This window comes from Salmo salar, chromosome ssa22 (assembly GCF_905237065.1).
Source record: "Salmo salar chromosome ssa22, Ssal_v3.1, whole genome shotgun sequence".
In the NCBI taxonomy this organism is placed as follows: domain Eukaryota; kingdom Metazoa; phylum Chordata; class Actinopteri; order Salmoniformes; family Salmonidae; genus Salmo; species Salmo salar.
The window spans coordinates 18383059-18399155 of NC_059463.1; the positions used below are offsets into that span (position 1 = coordinate 18383059).

The 16097-nt window shown below is 41.3% G+C and overlaps 1 protein-coding gene across 4 annotated transcripts in view; it reads left to right on the top strand.

The window, feature by feature from the left end:
* Positions 1-15796, top strand: part of LOC100196693 (ubiquitin-like modifier activating enzyme 3) — a 41487-nt gene extending 25691 nt beyond the window's left edge. For 3 of the 4 annotated variants that reach the window (XM_014166583.2, XM_014166582.2, XM_014166581.1), the window contains 11 exons: positions 81-145; positions 371-526; positions 628-730; positions 2771-2884; positions 14098-14151; positions 14325-14361; positions 14463-14544; positions 14654-14754; positions 14870-14933; positions 15057-15111; positions 15276-15796. In XM_014166583.2, the coding sequence (XP_014022058.1) occupies positions 81-145; positions 371-526; positions 628-730; positions 2771-2884; positions 14098-14151; positions 14325-14361; positions 14463-14544; positions 14654-14754; positions 14870-14933; positions 15057-15111; positions 15276-15364 (920 nt within the window). In that variant the 3' untranslated portion in view covers positions 15365-15796. 4 annotated transcript variants of the gene reach the window in all.
* The last annotated feature ends 301 nt before the right edge of the window (positions 15797-16097 follow it).

A 16097-nucleotide genomic window follows, 5' to 3' on the forward strand; every position in this document is an offset into this window, starting at 1 on the left:
TTACTCATTATGGGAAATATCAAATTAGCTGTATGTTTTGTTTCATTTTAAATAATTACAGCTTTGTCTCCCTCACCCAGAATTCCACATAATAGTTTGTGGACTCGACTCCATAATCGCCAGGAGGTGGATGAATGGCATGTTGGTATGTTATTACAAAATGTATTCTAAGTTAAATATAGATCAAGTCAAAAGCAATCTAGTGCTCACTTGTTTGAGTACCCTTATGTCCTGCACAGATTTCTATGATCAATATATAAAAAGCCAGTCCATTAGATTTAAAAAATAAAATAAAAAGATTGTTAAACAGAGGTCAGTGTGGTCTGCCTTTTTCACAATTTACCCTGTGTGATTTTCCATTCCTCTCTAGCTGTCTCTGCTGGTTTATGAAGACGGGGTGCTGGACCCCAGCTCCATCATCCCGCTGATTGACGGGGGGACAGAGGGCTTCAAGGGAAACGCTCGAGTCATCTTCCCTGGCATGACTGCCTGCATCGACTGCACCCTGGAGCTCTACCCACCACAGGTGTGCTAGCTTTTGTTTTACGTCCAGATGTATCAGGATGGCTATTCTTTTTATTCCAGGATCTAATGTGTTTCTTCCTCTAAATATATTTATTTTCTCAGATTAACTTCCCCATGTGTACGATAGCCTCCATGCCCCGGTTACCAGAACATTGTGTTGAGTATGTCCGCATGCTGCTTTGGCCTAAAGAGAAACCCTTCGGAGGTATGTACCCAACCAGCTTGTTAGTTGACCAGGTATTACTGTGCCTTCGTTTTCTCACAGATTATGCTTTTGATTCAAATATTTTAATGCTCCATAAGGAGTGCCGGATTTATTTCATTAGTAGTACCAGCGTTAGGTACAGTGGCAAGAAAAAGTATGTGAACCCTTTGGAATTACCTGGATTTCTGCATAAATTGGTCATACAATTTGATCTGATCTTCATCTAAGTCACAACAATAGACAAACACAGTCTGCTTAAACTAATGACACACAAACAATTATACGTTTTCATGTCTTTATTGAACACACCGTGTAAACATTCACAGTGCAGGGTGGAAAAAGTATGTGAACCCTTGGATTTAATAACTGGTTGACGCTCCTTTGGCAGCAATTAACTCAACCAAATGTTTTCTGTAGTTGCAGATCAGACCTGCACAACGGTCAGGAGGAATTTTGGACCATTCCTCTTTACAAAACTGTTTCAGTTCAGCAATATTCTTGGGATGTCTGGTGTGAACCGCTCTCGAGGTCATGCCACAGCATCTCAATCGGGTTGTGGTCAGGACTCTGACTGGGCCACTCCAGAAGGTGTATTTTCTTCTTCAACAGAAGCCATTCTGTTGTTGATTTACTTCTGTGTTTTGGGTCGTTGTCCTGTTGCATCACCCAACTTCTGTTGAGCTTTAATTGGCGGACAGATATTTAAAAATATATATATAAATATATTTAACCTTTATTTAACTAGGCAAGTCAGTTAAGAACAAATTCTTATTTTCAATGATGGCCTAGGAACAGTGGGTTAACTGCCTTGTTCAGGGGCAGAACGACAGATTTTTACCTTGACAGCTCGGGATTCGATCTTGCAACCTTTCGGTTACTAGTCCAACGCTCTAACCACTAGGCTACCTGCCGCCCCAGATAGCCTTACATTCTCCTGCAAAATTTCTTGATAAACATGGGAATTCATTTTTCCGTAGATGATACTGTAGCAAGCTGTCCAGGCCCTGAGGCAGCAAAGCAGCCCCAAACCATGATGCTCTCTCCACCATATTTTACAGTAGAGATGAGGTTTTGATATTGGTGTGCTGTGCCTTTCTTTTCTCCACACATAGTGTTGTATGTTCCTTCCTTCCAATCAACTCAACTTTAGTTTTATCTGTCCACACAATATTTTGCCAGTAGTGCTGTGGAACATTCAGGTGCTCTTTTGCATACTTCAGATGTGCAGCAATGTTTTTTTTGACAGCAGTGGCTTCTTCCGTGGTGTCCTCCCTTGAACACCATTCTTGTTTAGTGTATTACATATCGTAAACTCGTCAACAGAGATGTAAGCATGTTCCAAAGATTTCTGTAAGTCTTTAGCTGACACTCTAGGATTCTTCTTAACCTCATTGAGAGTTCTGCGCTGTGCTCTTGCAGTCATATTTGCAGGCCGGCCACTCCTAGGGAGAGTAGCAACAGTGCTGAACTTTCTCCATTTATAGACAATTTGTCCTACCATGGACTGATGAACATCAAGGCCTTTATATATACTTTTGTAACCCTTTCCAGCTTTATGCAAGTCAACAATTCTTAATCTTAGGTCTTCTGAGATCTCTTTTGTTCGAGGCATGGTTCACATCAGGCAATGCTTCATGTGAATAACAAACATTTTGTGAGTGTTTTTTATATTGCAGGGCAGCTCTAACCAACATCTCCAATGTCGTCTCATTGATTGGACTCCAGGTTATCGGAGTCCTGGCTCCAATTAGCTTTTGGAGAAGTCATTATTAGCCATGGGGTTCACATACATTTTCCAATCTACACTGTGAATGTATAAATGATGTATTCAATATAGACAAGAAAAATACAATAATTTGTGTGTTATTAGTTTAAGCACACTGTGTTTGTCTATTGTGACTTAGAGGAAGATCAGATCACATTTTGATGACCAATTTATGTAGAAATCCAGGTAATTCCAAAGGGTTCACATACTTTTTCTTGCAACTCTACTTGAAGATCCCTTAATATTTCTAACCTGATTGTGTGTTGTATTGTCAGATGGTGTGGGGCTGGACGCGGATGACCCGGAGCACATCCAGTGGGTGTACCAGAAGTCTCAGGAGCGGGCAGCAGAGTTCAGCATCACAGGAGTCACCTACAGACTCACCCAGGGTGAGAACACACATTCTACCATACTGAATTGTGCTGCCATTCTTGTACCTCCGTAAGGATCTGACTAGGGTTGAATACCGGGAAACAGGTTACTGAGATTTCCTGCTTAAACCCACTCCAAATCTTTCTCTTAATCAATTCCATTCAAATTGCATTCAAAATAGATCATCCTGTTCAAGATTGTTATATATCTCTCAATGTCCTAGCCTACCTCTTTCAGGTAATAAATTCAATAGTATTAGCCGTATATTTAGTTAATGAATGATGGGTTATGCATAAGCTCCTAACTTATAGGCCCTGTCTCTTGCGCAATACTCACCTGCGCTCCCCTGGCCTCTCTCCTTTAAAAAACACCCCTTAGCTCTTGGAGTCCCACTAAATGTTTAATCGGGGGGGCATTTCTTATACTAATAGCCTTTTCAAGGACTTTAACATGTAATGGGAGTTTGAATCAAGAGAGAACGCACGATGGCGGTAGGCTATAACATTTTTTTGTACACCCATATCCATTCAATCTTTATGAAGAGAAGTGAAAGCCGTCTACATCTTATTTTAGTCCTGTATTATTCAAGCATGCCATTACAATGATTAAGTTAAGGAAAACAAAACGTTTCATTTCAGAAAGAACACGCTGCTTAGAAATATGCTCATCCATTTATTCAGCAATGAATAATGCATGTCTTGGCGATATAGGCTCTGCTCCTTCAGGGTAACTCACTGCCCGAGTAAAGCGGCCATATAAAATAAAGCCTACGAGCAGTGAGTGCGGTAAGCTATACCAATCCCCCTAGCAGGAACAGGGAACCTAAAAGGTGGAGGCTGGGGTGGGAGCAAGAATACTGCACGAACTCATATATGTTTCACAAGCTCAGAATCAATACATTGTAGCAGCAGAGGATCAGAGTGAAGCTGGGATCAATTGAGAACCAGTAGCGGCGCCGATGCAGAATTGGGCGCCAATAACTCAGAGCTATCCCTCAGTGCTGACAAAGGAACCAGAACCGTGATGAGTTCCAGTGTCTTGTCATTGGTTGCCAGCATCAATGTTGAACAGAGGTTCGCCAGGTGCTGCCCGTGCTCAGCATGCAGGCAGCACAACATGAGAGGACAAAGCAGTGTTCTGATGATGATGACAATGTTCCACATGACAACAATGTTCCACAGAACTTAAGAGATCATGCAAGATTAAAGGGAAGGAACATTTAGTGTAATCAGACTGAAGAACCCCTAAAGCCATCATACGGACCGCCTCTGGAAAAGCATAATGTAAACCCAACACCGTTGCCTTAACGTGAACTCAAACTTGTGCTACTGAGAGAGAGGAGAGATACTGATATGCATGTTCATTGCCTCTCTGTAGTCCATGAAGAGAAGGCAGACAGATGGATTCTTGAGCAGACTGCATGCTGAAAGGTCCTAACGCTCAATATGAACTGAATCCCTGCTATTGGAACATAAGGCGCATTTGCTCCCCTGAAATTGGAATAGAAAAGGCATATGTGGTTAAATAACAGAAGACATTGTACAGATCGAAGACCATACAGTAGACTGCTGCAGAGCGGCACAGCTCAGCCATGACATACAGTAGCATTGCATAGCATAACATACAGTATTACTAACGAACCCCCAAAACCGCAACTAACATTGGCGACGTACCCACCTTATCTAAATAGCCTAATGTCCTACTGAAATTGTTCAGCAGTAGTTGATGCATCTGCAGCATGCACAGTGAGACTGACCTGATAATCAAAACCTAGACCTACATATAGTCTACTTGAGCTAAAGGCTAATGTCTAACGGTATATTCTGGTAAGCCAAAAGAGAAGAATAAATGACCTGATAACAAGAGAAATAGATCACTAGATAATAAGACTGTATATACAGTGTATTCGGAAAGTATTCAAACCCCTTGACTTTTTCCACATTTTGTTATGCTACAGCCTTCTTCTAAAATGGATGAAATAATTTCCCCCCTCAATCTACACACAATACCCCATAATGACAAAGTAAAAACAGGTTTAGACATTTTTGCAAATGTATGAAAAATAAAAAACATATACCTTATTTGCATACGTATTCAGACCCTTTAGTCAGTACTTTGTTGAAGCACCGTTGGCAGCGTTTACAGCCTCGAGTCTTCTTGGGTATGACGCTAAAAGCTTGGCACACCTGTATTTGGGGAGTTTCTCCCATTCTTCTCTGCAGATCCTCTTAAGGGCTGTCAGGTTGGATGGGGAGCGTTGCTGCACAGCTATTTTCAGGTCTCTCCACAGATGTTAGATCGGGTTCATGTACGGGCTCTAGCTGGGCCACTCAAGAACATTCAGAGACTTGTCCCGAAGCCACCCATGCATGGTCTTGGCTGTGTGCTTAGGGTCGTTGTCCTGTTGGAAGGTGAACCGTCGCCCCAGTCTGAGGTCCTGAGCGCTCTGGAACAGGTTTTCATCAAGTATCTCTCTGTACTTTGCTCTGTTCCCTCAATCCTGACTAGTCTCCCAGTCCCTGCTGCTGAAAAACATCCCCACAGCATAATGCTGACACCACCATGCTTCACCGTAGGGATGGTGCCAGGTTTCATCCAGACGTGAAGTTTGGCATTCAGACCAAAGAGTTCCATCTTGGTTTCATCAGACCAGAGAATCTTGTTTCTCATGGTCTGAGAGTCCTTTAGGAGCCTTTTGGCAGACGCCAAGTGGGCTGTCATGTGTCTTTTACTGAGGAGTGGCTTCTGTCTGGCCACTCTACCAAAAGGCCTGATTGGTGTGCTGAGTGCTGCATAGATGGTTGTCCTTCTGGAAGGTTCTCCCATCTCCACAGAGGAACTCTGGAGGTTCTTGGTGACCTCCCTGACCAAGGCCCTTCTCCCCCAATTGCTCAGTTTGGCCGGGCAGCAGCTCTAGGAAGAATCTTGGTGGTTGAAGAACTTTTTCCATTTAAGAATGATGGAGGCCACTGTGTTCTTGGGGACCTTCAATTCTGCAGAAATGTTGTTGTACCCTTCCCCAGATTTGTGCCTCAACACAATCCTGTCTCAGAGTTCTACGGGCAATTCCTTCAACCTCGTGGCATGGTTTTTGCTCGGTCATGCACTGTCAACTGTGAGACCTTATATAGACAGGGGTGTGCCTTTCCAAATCATGTCCAATCAATTGAATTTACCACAGGTGGACTCCTCATCTCAAGGATGATCAATGGAAAAAGAATGTTGAGTCTCATAGCAAAGGGTATTTGGTATTTTATTAGGATCCCCATTAGCTGTTGCAATAGCAGCAGCTACTCTTCCTGGGGTCCACACAAAACATGAAACATAATACAGAATGACATAATACAGAACATAATTTGACAAGAACAGCTCAAGGACAGAACTACAGTTTGAGTTTGAGTTTATTTTATTTTTACAGGGACAGTGCACATTAATCAACGTTTCAGTAAAAGTGCCGGTTTTAGCCAGCCGGCTAATTTTCAACCGCAGTCCCTGGGCAGGTTATTAAAAACAATTACAATATAGACAATCATAGAACAGTGAGCACACGCAGAATAACATAGGACAAGCAAGACATAGCATACAGACAGAGCAACATAGAACAAAAAGCAACAAGACAAAATCCATAAAAACAACAGTGTTTCCACACCTCACAAGCTACAGACAACAGACAACATGGAAAGCGGCAATACATAGCTAGGGATTATGTTCACAAATCTGATTGACCTTTAGCCATGTCTTCATGCATTTTGTGAAAGTGTGATATTTGGTGCAGTTATGTGTGTCTGATGGCAGTGTATTCCAGACATGGGACGCTCTCACAGAGAAAGCGGATTTACTAAAGGTGCTTTTCCTTAAGGGAACTATACAGTCACCTCTCATGGCAGACCTTGTGGATCTGCTGCCATATGTTTGGGTTTTCTGTTTAACAAAAATACTGAGTGGAGGGGGAGCCAGGCCATTTAGGATCTTGAATACAAGACATGCGTCGGTGTATTGCACAAGATTTTCCCAACTCAGGAGCTCATGCTTTCTGAGGATGTAACAGTGATGATGGCTATTGGGCTTCCTATCGAGCACTTTGAGAGCCTGTTTGTAGACAGACTGAATAGGTTTTAATGTTGTATAGCAAGCTTGGGTCCAACTAGTCAAGCAGTATGTTAAGTGGGGGAGTATCATCGATTTGAAGTACAGTCTTGCTACCTCTGTGGTCAAACAATTTCGTATAAATCGTAAATTAGCTAGGTTGAATTTGGTTATTTGAATTACCTTTTTCACATGCTTTTTAAAAGAGAGGTTGGAATCAAGTATGATTCCAAGGTACTTAAAATCAGATACCACCTGGAGCTTCTCCCCTGACACATAGACATCTGGCTCAGTAGCATCTGTTGCCCTCTTTGTGAAGAACATGCAAACAGTATTTTTCACATTGAGATGCAAACACGAGTCACTGAGCCACTTTGTAACCTGGACCATTACAGTAGTGAGTTCTTGTGCAGCTTGTTGTTTGCTCTTTGCATGCACATATATCACTGTATCATCTGCATACATTTGAACTTCAGACCCAGTGCAGACGGAAGGCAGATCATTAATGTACAGGCTGAACAAGAGGGGCCCCAGTATTGACCCTTGGGGCACGCCCACATCATAGCTAAGAGTGGGCGACAGCTCATTGCTCACTCTGACACACTGAGTTCTGCCTTCAAGGTATGATTTCATCCATCTCAAGGCATCAGGGGAAAAGTTGAACTTGGACAATTTTGTGATGAGAATCTCATGATTAACAGTATCGAAAGCCTTCCTTAGGTCCAGAAACACAGCCCCAACAACGCCCCCTTTGTCCATCTTGGACTTCACATTTTCCAGAAGAAAGCAGTTGGCCGTTTCTGTGGAGTGTTTCGCTCTGAAGCCAAACTGCATGGAGTGTAATGTGAAGGGGCTGTTGTTGAGGTGGGAAATCAGTTGTTCTGCTACACACTTTTCAACAACCTTCGACACTACAGGTAGTATACTAATGGGCCTGTAGTTACTCATGTCAGCAGGGTCGCCCGATTTAAAAATGGCCGTTATTATGGCTGACTTCCATACCCTTGGAAACACCCCCAGACCAATAGATGTGTTGGTGACCTTAGTGATGGGGCCAGTTGAAGTCAGAAGTTTACATACACCTTAGCCAAATACATTTCAACTCAGTTTTTCACTATTTCAAATTCCCTGTCTTAGGTCAGTTAGGATCACCACTTTATTTTATGAATGTGAAATGTCAGAATAATAATAGAGAGAAGGATTTATTTCAGCTTTTATTTCTTTCATCACATTCCCAGTGGGTCAGAAGTTTACATGCACTCAATTAGTATTTGGTAGCATTGCCTTAAACAATTTAAACTTGCAACCTTTCGGTTACTAGTCCAACGCTCTAACCACTAGGCTACCTGCCATCCTTGTTCAACAGCCACACCATTCATTACCAGATTCTGCTGAGGTCTAGCACTTAAGGAATGATTTGTACCAAATACAATGCTCTTAGTTTTAGAGATGTTTAGGACCAGTTTATTACTGGCCTCTCATTCCAAAACAGACTGCAACTCTTTGTTAAGGGTTTCAGTGACTTCATTAGCTGTGGTTGCTGATGCGTATATGGTTGAATCATCAGCATACATGGTCACACATGCTTTGTTTAATGCCAGTGGCAGGTCATTGGTAAAAATAGAAAAGAGTAGAGAGCCTAGAGAGCTGTTGCAGTGGTTCCCAAACTTTGTATAGTCCCGTACCCCTTCAAACATTCAACCTCCAGCTGCGTACCCCCTCTAGCACCAGGGTCAGCGCACTCTCAAATGTTGTTTTTTGCCATCATTGTAAGCCTGCCACACACACACACACACTATATGATACATTTGTTAAACATAAGAATGAGTGTGAGTTTTTGTCAGAACAGTGACAAAGAGCTCTTATAGCACCAGGGCGCAAATAATAATATAATAATAATCAATTATTTTGCTCTTTATTTAACCATCTTACATATAAAACCTTATTTGTCCCTGTAATCCTAGATTCAGATCATTCAGGCAAGAAAAAACATCACCCAGATAGGCCAGTCGTGTGAGAAACTCGTAATCATGCAAGTGGTCAGACAAGTGAAACTTATGGTCAGTAAAGAAAACTTTAAGCTTGTCTCTCAATTTAAAAAAACGTGTAAATATTTTGCCCCTTGATAACCAGCACACTTCTTGTTGTAAAAGCGTTACATGATTGCTGCCCATATCCTTGCATAGTGCAGAAAATACATGAGTGTTCAGGGGCCTTGCTTTAATTAACCTCTTGAGGATACCCTAGGATAGGGGGCGCCACAGCGCATTTTGAAAAAAAATCGTTCCCATTTTCAACGGCCTACTAATCAAACTCAGAAGATAGGGCATGCATATACTTATTATATATGGATAGAAAACACTCTAAAGTTTCTAAAACTGTTTGAATGGTGTCTGTGAGTATAACAGAACTCATATGGCAGTCAAAACCCCGAGACCGATTGAAACAGGAAGTGTAATTCTGAATTGTGGACTCGACTTCATCACTTTGCCTATTAATCACACCGTGAGCAATGGTTCACTGAGCACTTCCTATTGCTTCCACTAGATGTCGCCAGTCCTTTCACAGTGGTTTGAGCCTTATAGAGTCAAAACTCAGTGAATGACACGAGTTTGAAATTGGTCACAGGGGATGGGCCATCACCATTATGACGCCGGCGGCCATGTCTGCCCCCACCTTTGGATACGGTTTTAAAGGCCATGACATCATCCCCCTCGAATCTTATTGGCTCTCTTGGTGTTAGAGGCCCTGAAGATTTATTTTATACAACGTTTGACATGTTTGAACGAACCTACATGCGCGAGCATTGCATTTATTCTGAACTTCAGAGCTGCGCTTCGAGAGAGCCATAGGACACGCTACCAACATCAGGTTAATGGAACGTGAAGTATGGACTTTTTGACCGAAAATACATCTGTTGTGGACCTGGGATGCTTTCTGATGAAGACAACTAAAGGTAGGCGATTATTGACAATATTATACAAGATGAGATGGTACATTCTATTGCTTCCAAGATGGCGCCGAGCTCTGTATATTAGCTCATTTTCTGAGTATCGCATCTCCTTTTATCGCAAAGTGTGATTACCCAGTAAAGTTAATTTAAAATCTGGTATGACGGGTGTTCTCAAGAGATATTCATCTATAAATGTTAGATTGACAATATACATTTAAAAAATCGTTATAGTATAGTAATTTAGGGAAATGTAGCATTGTTTACCGGGACGCTTTTGAGGGGAAATTATGTAGTCAACGTCAGACAGAGATGTAAAATGCTGTTTTTATATATAAATATGACCTTTATTGAACAAAAGAATGCATGCATTGTATAACATGATGTCCTAGGGGTGCCATCTGATGAAGTTTGTAAAAGGTTAGTGCTGCATTTAGCTGTTTTTTGATTATATGTGATGCAAGTGGTTGGTCGGAAAATGGCTATGAAGCTGCTTTTTACGATGGACTCATCTAATATAATCTAATGATTTGCTTTTCCTGTAAAACCTTTTTGAAATCGGACGACGTGGGTCGATTCAGGAGAGGTGTATCTATAAAAAAAAAAAAAAAAATATATTATTTATTTTTTTTTTTAATTATGATTTTTTTTTAATGCTAATTGGCGATATGATTTTTCGCTGGATTTTGATCCCGCTAACGGGATCAGATGCTGAAGAGGTTTTAACAAAGTTAACCATTTTCACTGTAGTGTCCAAAACATCTTTCAAGCTGTCAGGCATTCCCTTGGCAGCAAGAGCCTCTCGTGGATGCTGCAGTGTACCCAAGTGGCATCGGGAGCAACTGCTTGCACGTGTCACACTATGTCTCCCTGTCATGGCTTTTGCGCCATCAGTACAGATGCCAACACCACCAAAGTCCATTTGATATCGCAAAGCTGACCAGTACTTTAAAAATATCCTCTCCTGTTGTCCTGGTTTCCAGTGGTTTGCAGAAGAGGATGTCCTCCTTAATTGACCCCCCATAAACGTAACAGACATATACCAGGAGTTGCGCCAGGCCCGACACGTCTGTTGACTCATCCAGCTGTAACGCATAGAATTCACTGGCTTGTAATTGTTTCAAAACATCTCCTGCCATGTCCCTGATGCGTCGTGAAACGGTGTTATTTGATTAAGTCATTGTCTGTCAATTTTTTTTAGCTTTTTCCCCCAGCATTGTCCCACTCATATCCGCGGCAGCAGGAAGAATTAAGTCCTCCACAATAGTATGGGGCTTGCCTGTCCTAGCCAATCGGTAGCTCACCATATAAGACGCTTCTAGCCCCTTCTTATTAATGGTATCTGTGGCTTTTATACATGTCTAACTACTCGAAAGGCCTTTTAATTCTCGCTCAAAAACTCCCATGGCTTATTTTTCATATTGTCATGTTTTGTTTCTAAATGTCTGTACAAGAGTGAAGGTTTCATTGAGTTGTTAGATAGTACTTTTGCACATATAACACACTGTGGCTGAGGAAAGGCACTACTCCCAATATAAGTGAACCCCAAATCAATGTAGTTCTCATCATATTTACACCTCTTCGATGGTCCAACGTCCCTGTCTGTTGTTCGGTGCTTTCCCGGGTAAGGGGGAAGTAGCTCTTCGGCTGCATCAGATTCACAACTGTCAGTGTCCATGCTAGCTTGGCGAACAGCAAATGTAGAATTACTGATGCTAGCATTGGATGTGCTCTTGGAAGCAGAACAACTTGTGTCGTCGACAGATGCATGTGTAGTACTGCTAGTAGTAGCAGTACTACCAGTAGAGCTGGTATGTGTCTCTATGGACGCAGGCCTTACCAAATGGACTGTTTGAAAATGTGAAGAACATTTTTTTTTTTATATATATATATGTATATATATTTTTTTATGTGAATCACATTTTTATTTGGTGTACCCCCGACGGCATTGCGCGTACCCCAGTTTGGGAATAACTGCTGTATTGGATAACGGCACAATCATTTGGGATTTTTGGGGCTTGGGCTCATAAAATGTCTTTAATGTATGGCTTATCAGGCTCAGGCAACATCAGGCTTGAATTTTCAAACTTCTAATCAAATACAGAGATGTTTATATGCCTTATATGCTTTAGAATGACACTTCCGCAGTCTGGGTAGCCATTTGACTAGATGTTCAGGAGTCTTATGGCTTGGGGGTAGAAGCTGTTTAGAAGCCTCTTGGACCTAGACTTGGCGCTCCGGTACCGCTGGCCGAGTGGCAGCAGAGAGAACAGTCTATGAATAGGGTGGCTGGAGTCTTTAACAATTTTTAGGGCCTTCCTCTGACACCGCCTGGTATAGAGGTCCTGGATGGCAGGAAGCTTGGCCCCAGTGATGTACTGGGCCGTTTGCACAACCCTCTGTAGTGCCTTGCTTGGAACATTTGTAAAATACCGGGAAAATATTCAACCCTGAATCTGACCCACAGCCAGAAAATTAAACAAGCTTTTAAACTGTTAATAATATTTGGGCATGAGTACACTCAGCGTATCTACAATACCCCATTTACAATAGATTATTTACATTTTTTTACTTCCTTTGCAATTTTAGCCAGAATGTACACTACCGGTTGAAAGTTTTGTAACACCTACTCATTTAAGGGTTTATCTTTATTTTTACTGTTTTCTACATTGTGGAATAATAGTGAAGACATCAAAACTATGAAATAATACATATGGAATCATGTAGTAACCAAAACAGTGTTAAACAAATAAAAATCTATTTTATATTTGAGATTTTTCAAATAGCCACCATTTGCCTTGACAGCTTTGCACACTCTTAGCATTCTTTAAACCAGCTTCATGAGGTAGTCACCTGGAATGCATTTCAATTAATAGGTGTGCCTTCTTAAATGTTCATTTGTTGAATTTCTTTCCTTCTTAATACGTTAGAGCCAATCAGTTGTGTTGTGACAAGGTAGGGTTGGTATACAGAAGATAGCCCTATTTGGTAAAAGACCAAGTCCATATTTTGGCAAGAACACCTCAAATAAGCAAAGAGAAATGACAGTCCATCATTACTTTAAGACATGAAGGTCAGTCAATACGGACAATTTACTGGAGTGCAGTCGCAAAAACCATCAAGCGCTATGATGAAACTGGCTCTCATGAGGATCGCCACAGGAATGAGAGACCCAGAGTTACCTCTGCTGCAAGACCCAGAGTTACCTCTGCTGCAGAGGATAAGTTCGCTAGAGTTACCAGTCTCAGAAATTGCAGCCCAAATAAATGCTTCACAGACACATCTCAACATCAACTGTTCAGAGGAGACTGCGTGAGTCAGGCCTTCATGGTCAAATTGTTGCAAAGACAACACTTCTAAAGGACACCAATAATAAGAGACTTGCTTGGGCCAAGAAACACAAGCAATGGACATTAGACCGGTGGAAATCTGTCCTTTGGTCTGATGAGTCCAAATTTGAGATTTTTGGTTCCAACCGCCGTGTCTTTGAGAGATGTGGTGTGGGTAAACGGATGATCTCCGCATGTGTATTTCCCACCGTAAAACGTGGGGGTGCTTTGCTGGTGACACTGTCTGTGATTTATTTAGAATTCAAGGCACACTTAACCAGCATAGCTACCACAGCATTCTGCAGCGATACGCCATCCCATCTGATTTGCTTTTTGGGACTATCATTTGTTTTTCAACAGGACAATGACCCAATACACCTCTAGGCTGTGTGAGGGCTATTTGACGAAGAAGGAGAGTGATTGAGTGCTGCATCAGATTACCTGGCCTCTACAATCCCCCGACCTCAACCAAATTGAGATGGTTTGGGATAAGTCGGACAACAGGGTGGAGGAAAAGCAGCCAACAAGTGCTCAGCATATTTTTTTACTCCTTCAAGACTGTTGGAAAAGCATTCCATGTGAAGCTGGTTGAGAGATTGCCAAGAGTGTGCAAAGCTGTCATCAAGGCAAAGGGTGGCTACTTTGAAGAATCACAAATCTAAAATATATTTTGATTTGTTTAACACTTTTTTGGTTAGTATATGATTCCATATGTGTTATTACATAGTTTTGATGTTTTCACTGTTATTCTGCAATGTAGAAAATAGTAGGAACGTTAATAAAACCCTTGAATGAGTAGGTGTTATAAAATGTTGACCGGTAGTATTGTCACAGTTAATGTTTTATTTTTGTTCATGTGCTACAGGTGTTGTAAAGAGGATCATCCCGGCTGTGGCGTCCACAAATGCAGTCATTGCTGGTAAATGAGTACACACTAAAGGAAATGTGAACATTTTATTTGGCTAGTTTTATTTGTGCATAAAGGTTTTACGAGCTGTATTAAACATTAGGCAGCATTGTGATTGGACTTTCTGTATTTGCTGTTAGTAAATAGAAATGTCTTTAGCTAATTACTTTTTGACCCCATTTTAGCTGCTTGTGCCACGGAGGTCTTCAAAATAGCATCAAGGTGAGTTTTCAATTGCTGATTTACTACTAAACCAGTCCATAAGTACATGGAAGTGCATATGCATTTCACAACAGCTTCATGACTTTCCGCTTTGTCTGCAGTGCCTACATTCCTCTGAACAACTACATGGTGTTCAATGACGTTGATGGTCTGTACACCTATACGTTTGAGGCAGAGCGAAAGGTGGGTTTTCTGTGTACTGGGATTTCTGTGTACAGCTCTCAGGTTAACAATGGTATGATGATAATAATAAATTTTTGTCTAATACCTCTATATTTGTTTGAAACGTCAGGAGAACTGTTCATCCTGCAGCCAAGTCCCCCAGGACCTGCACTTCTCTCCCTCAGCCAAGCTCCAGGAGGTGCTAGATTACCTGACTGAAAATGCTTCTCTGTAAGTTATCCTGCCACGTAGGTTTTATGTTTCCTGAATTCTGTGACCCCAATGTGATATTATAGTTTGGACTGCGTCTTGGTCATAATGACACGCACAACTGTACATTTTTCAGACAAATGAAATCTCCAGCCATCACTGCGACATTGGAAGGAAAAAATAAAACATTGTATTTACAGGTGAATTTTCACATTTTGATATGCGATATGTAATGTATTTTGTTCTGATCACGGTGAAAAGAATAGTCTTGAGCAGGCATACAAGTGGTTGGCTGGCTATTGACTCATATTTTGCTTTGACAGACTGTCGCGTCAATTGAACAGAGGACACGCCCCAATCTGAGCAAGTCACTGAAAGGTGAGGTCCCTAATTGTAATATATGCCATGTAGGTTTGATACAGGTATAATAGTGTTTCGTATTGATGACATTATGCTTACCCAGCCTTCATTACTGTCTATAGTGTGTGCTTCTAGTCCTCTTTGTGGTTGGACTCATTCTTGTACTTAACGTTTTTTTCCAGAGCTGGGTCTGTTAGATGGGCAGGAGCTGGCCGTAGCAGATGTCACCACTCCCCAGACTGTGCTCTTCAAACTCAGCTTTACCTCTTAGGACCAGCATGTTCTCCCCAACATCAAACACCAGACGTCGTTGTTATTACTTTTCTAACAGAGTACCGGGTATTTGAAACGGCAAATAAACTAGAAGTTTTACAGTGTATTTAAGTGAATATGTAAATGTATTTCATATCCAGTTCTCTGACATACTTGTAGACTCATGTCTATGAATGCATTTGGTTGTGGAAAGCCAAACTACTCCACTGTCATATTTGATCATATCTGCAACTGTTAGTGATGTATTTGCGTTATATGCACTGCAACCTCTCAAGTTCTGTTACACTGTAGAAAAGAACAGTACCATATTTAAATTGATTTCTCTTACAGTTTCTTGTGAGTTTAATTCATTTTCATTTCGTTGCAGTATCTCCTTCATGGGGTTTTGCAGACTCAGACACAACCGGAATAAACGTTTTCCTGTACAATACATGTCTTCTGTGTTACTTATGACTGAGGCTTCAGGCTGAGTGGGCAAATTGTTTTCCTTGTTGTATATCCATTAGGTTCTTGTGCAAATATTGTAGTGTTAATGAATGTGCTGACTCTGCAATTTACACAGAACATTTGTTATTAACATCCAAATGATGTCTCTACCCAGTAATAATAATACTTCCAAGTTGTTTAATGGTGCATGCACAGTTTTAAGCTTTAATGTGAAGAAGGTACTACTCCAATAAATATACATGTATTTTCTGAATATTTGCCAGTAGGTCAGGACACAGACAGTA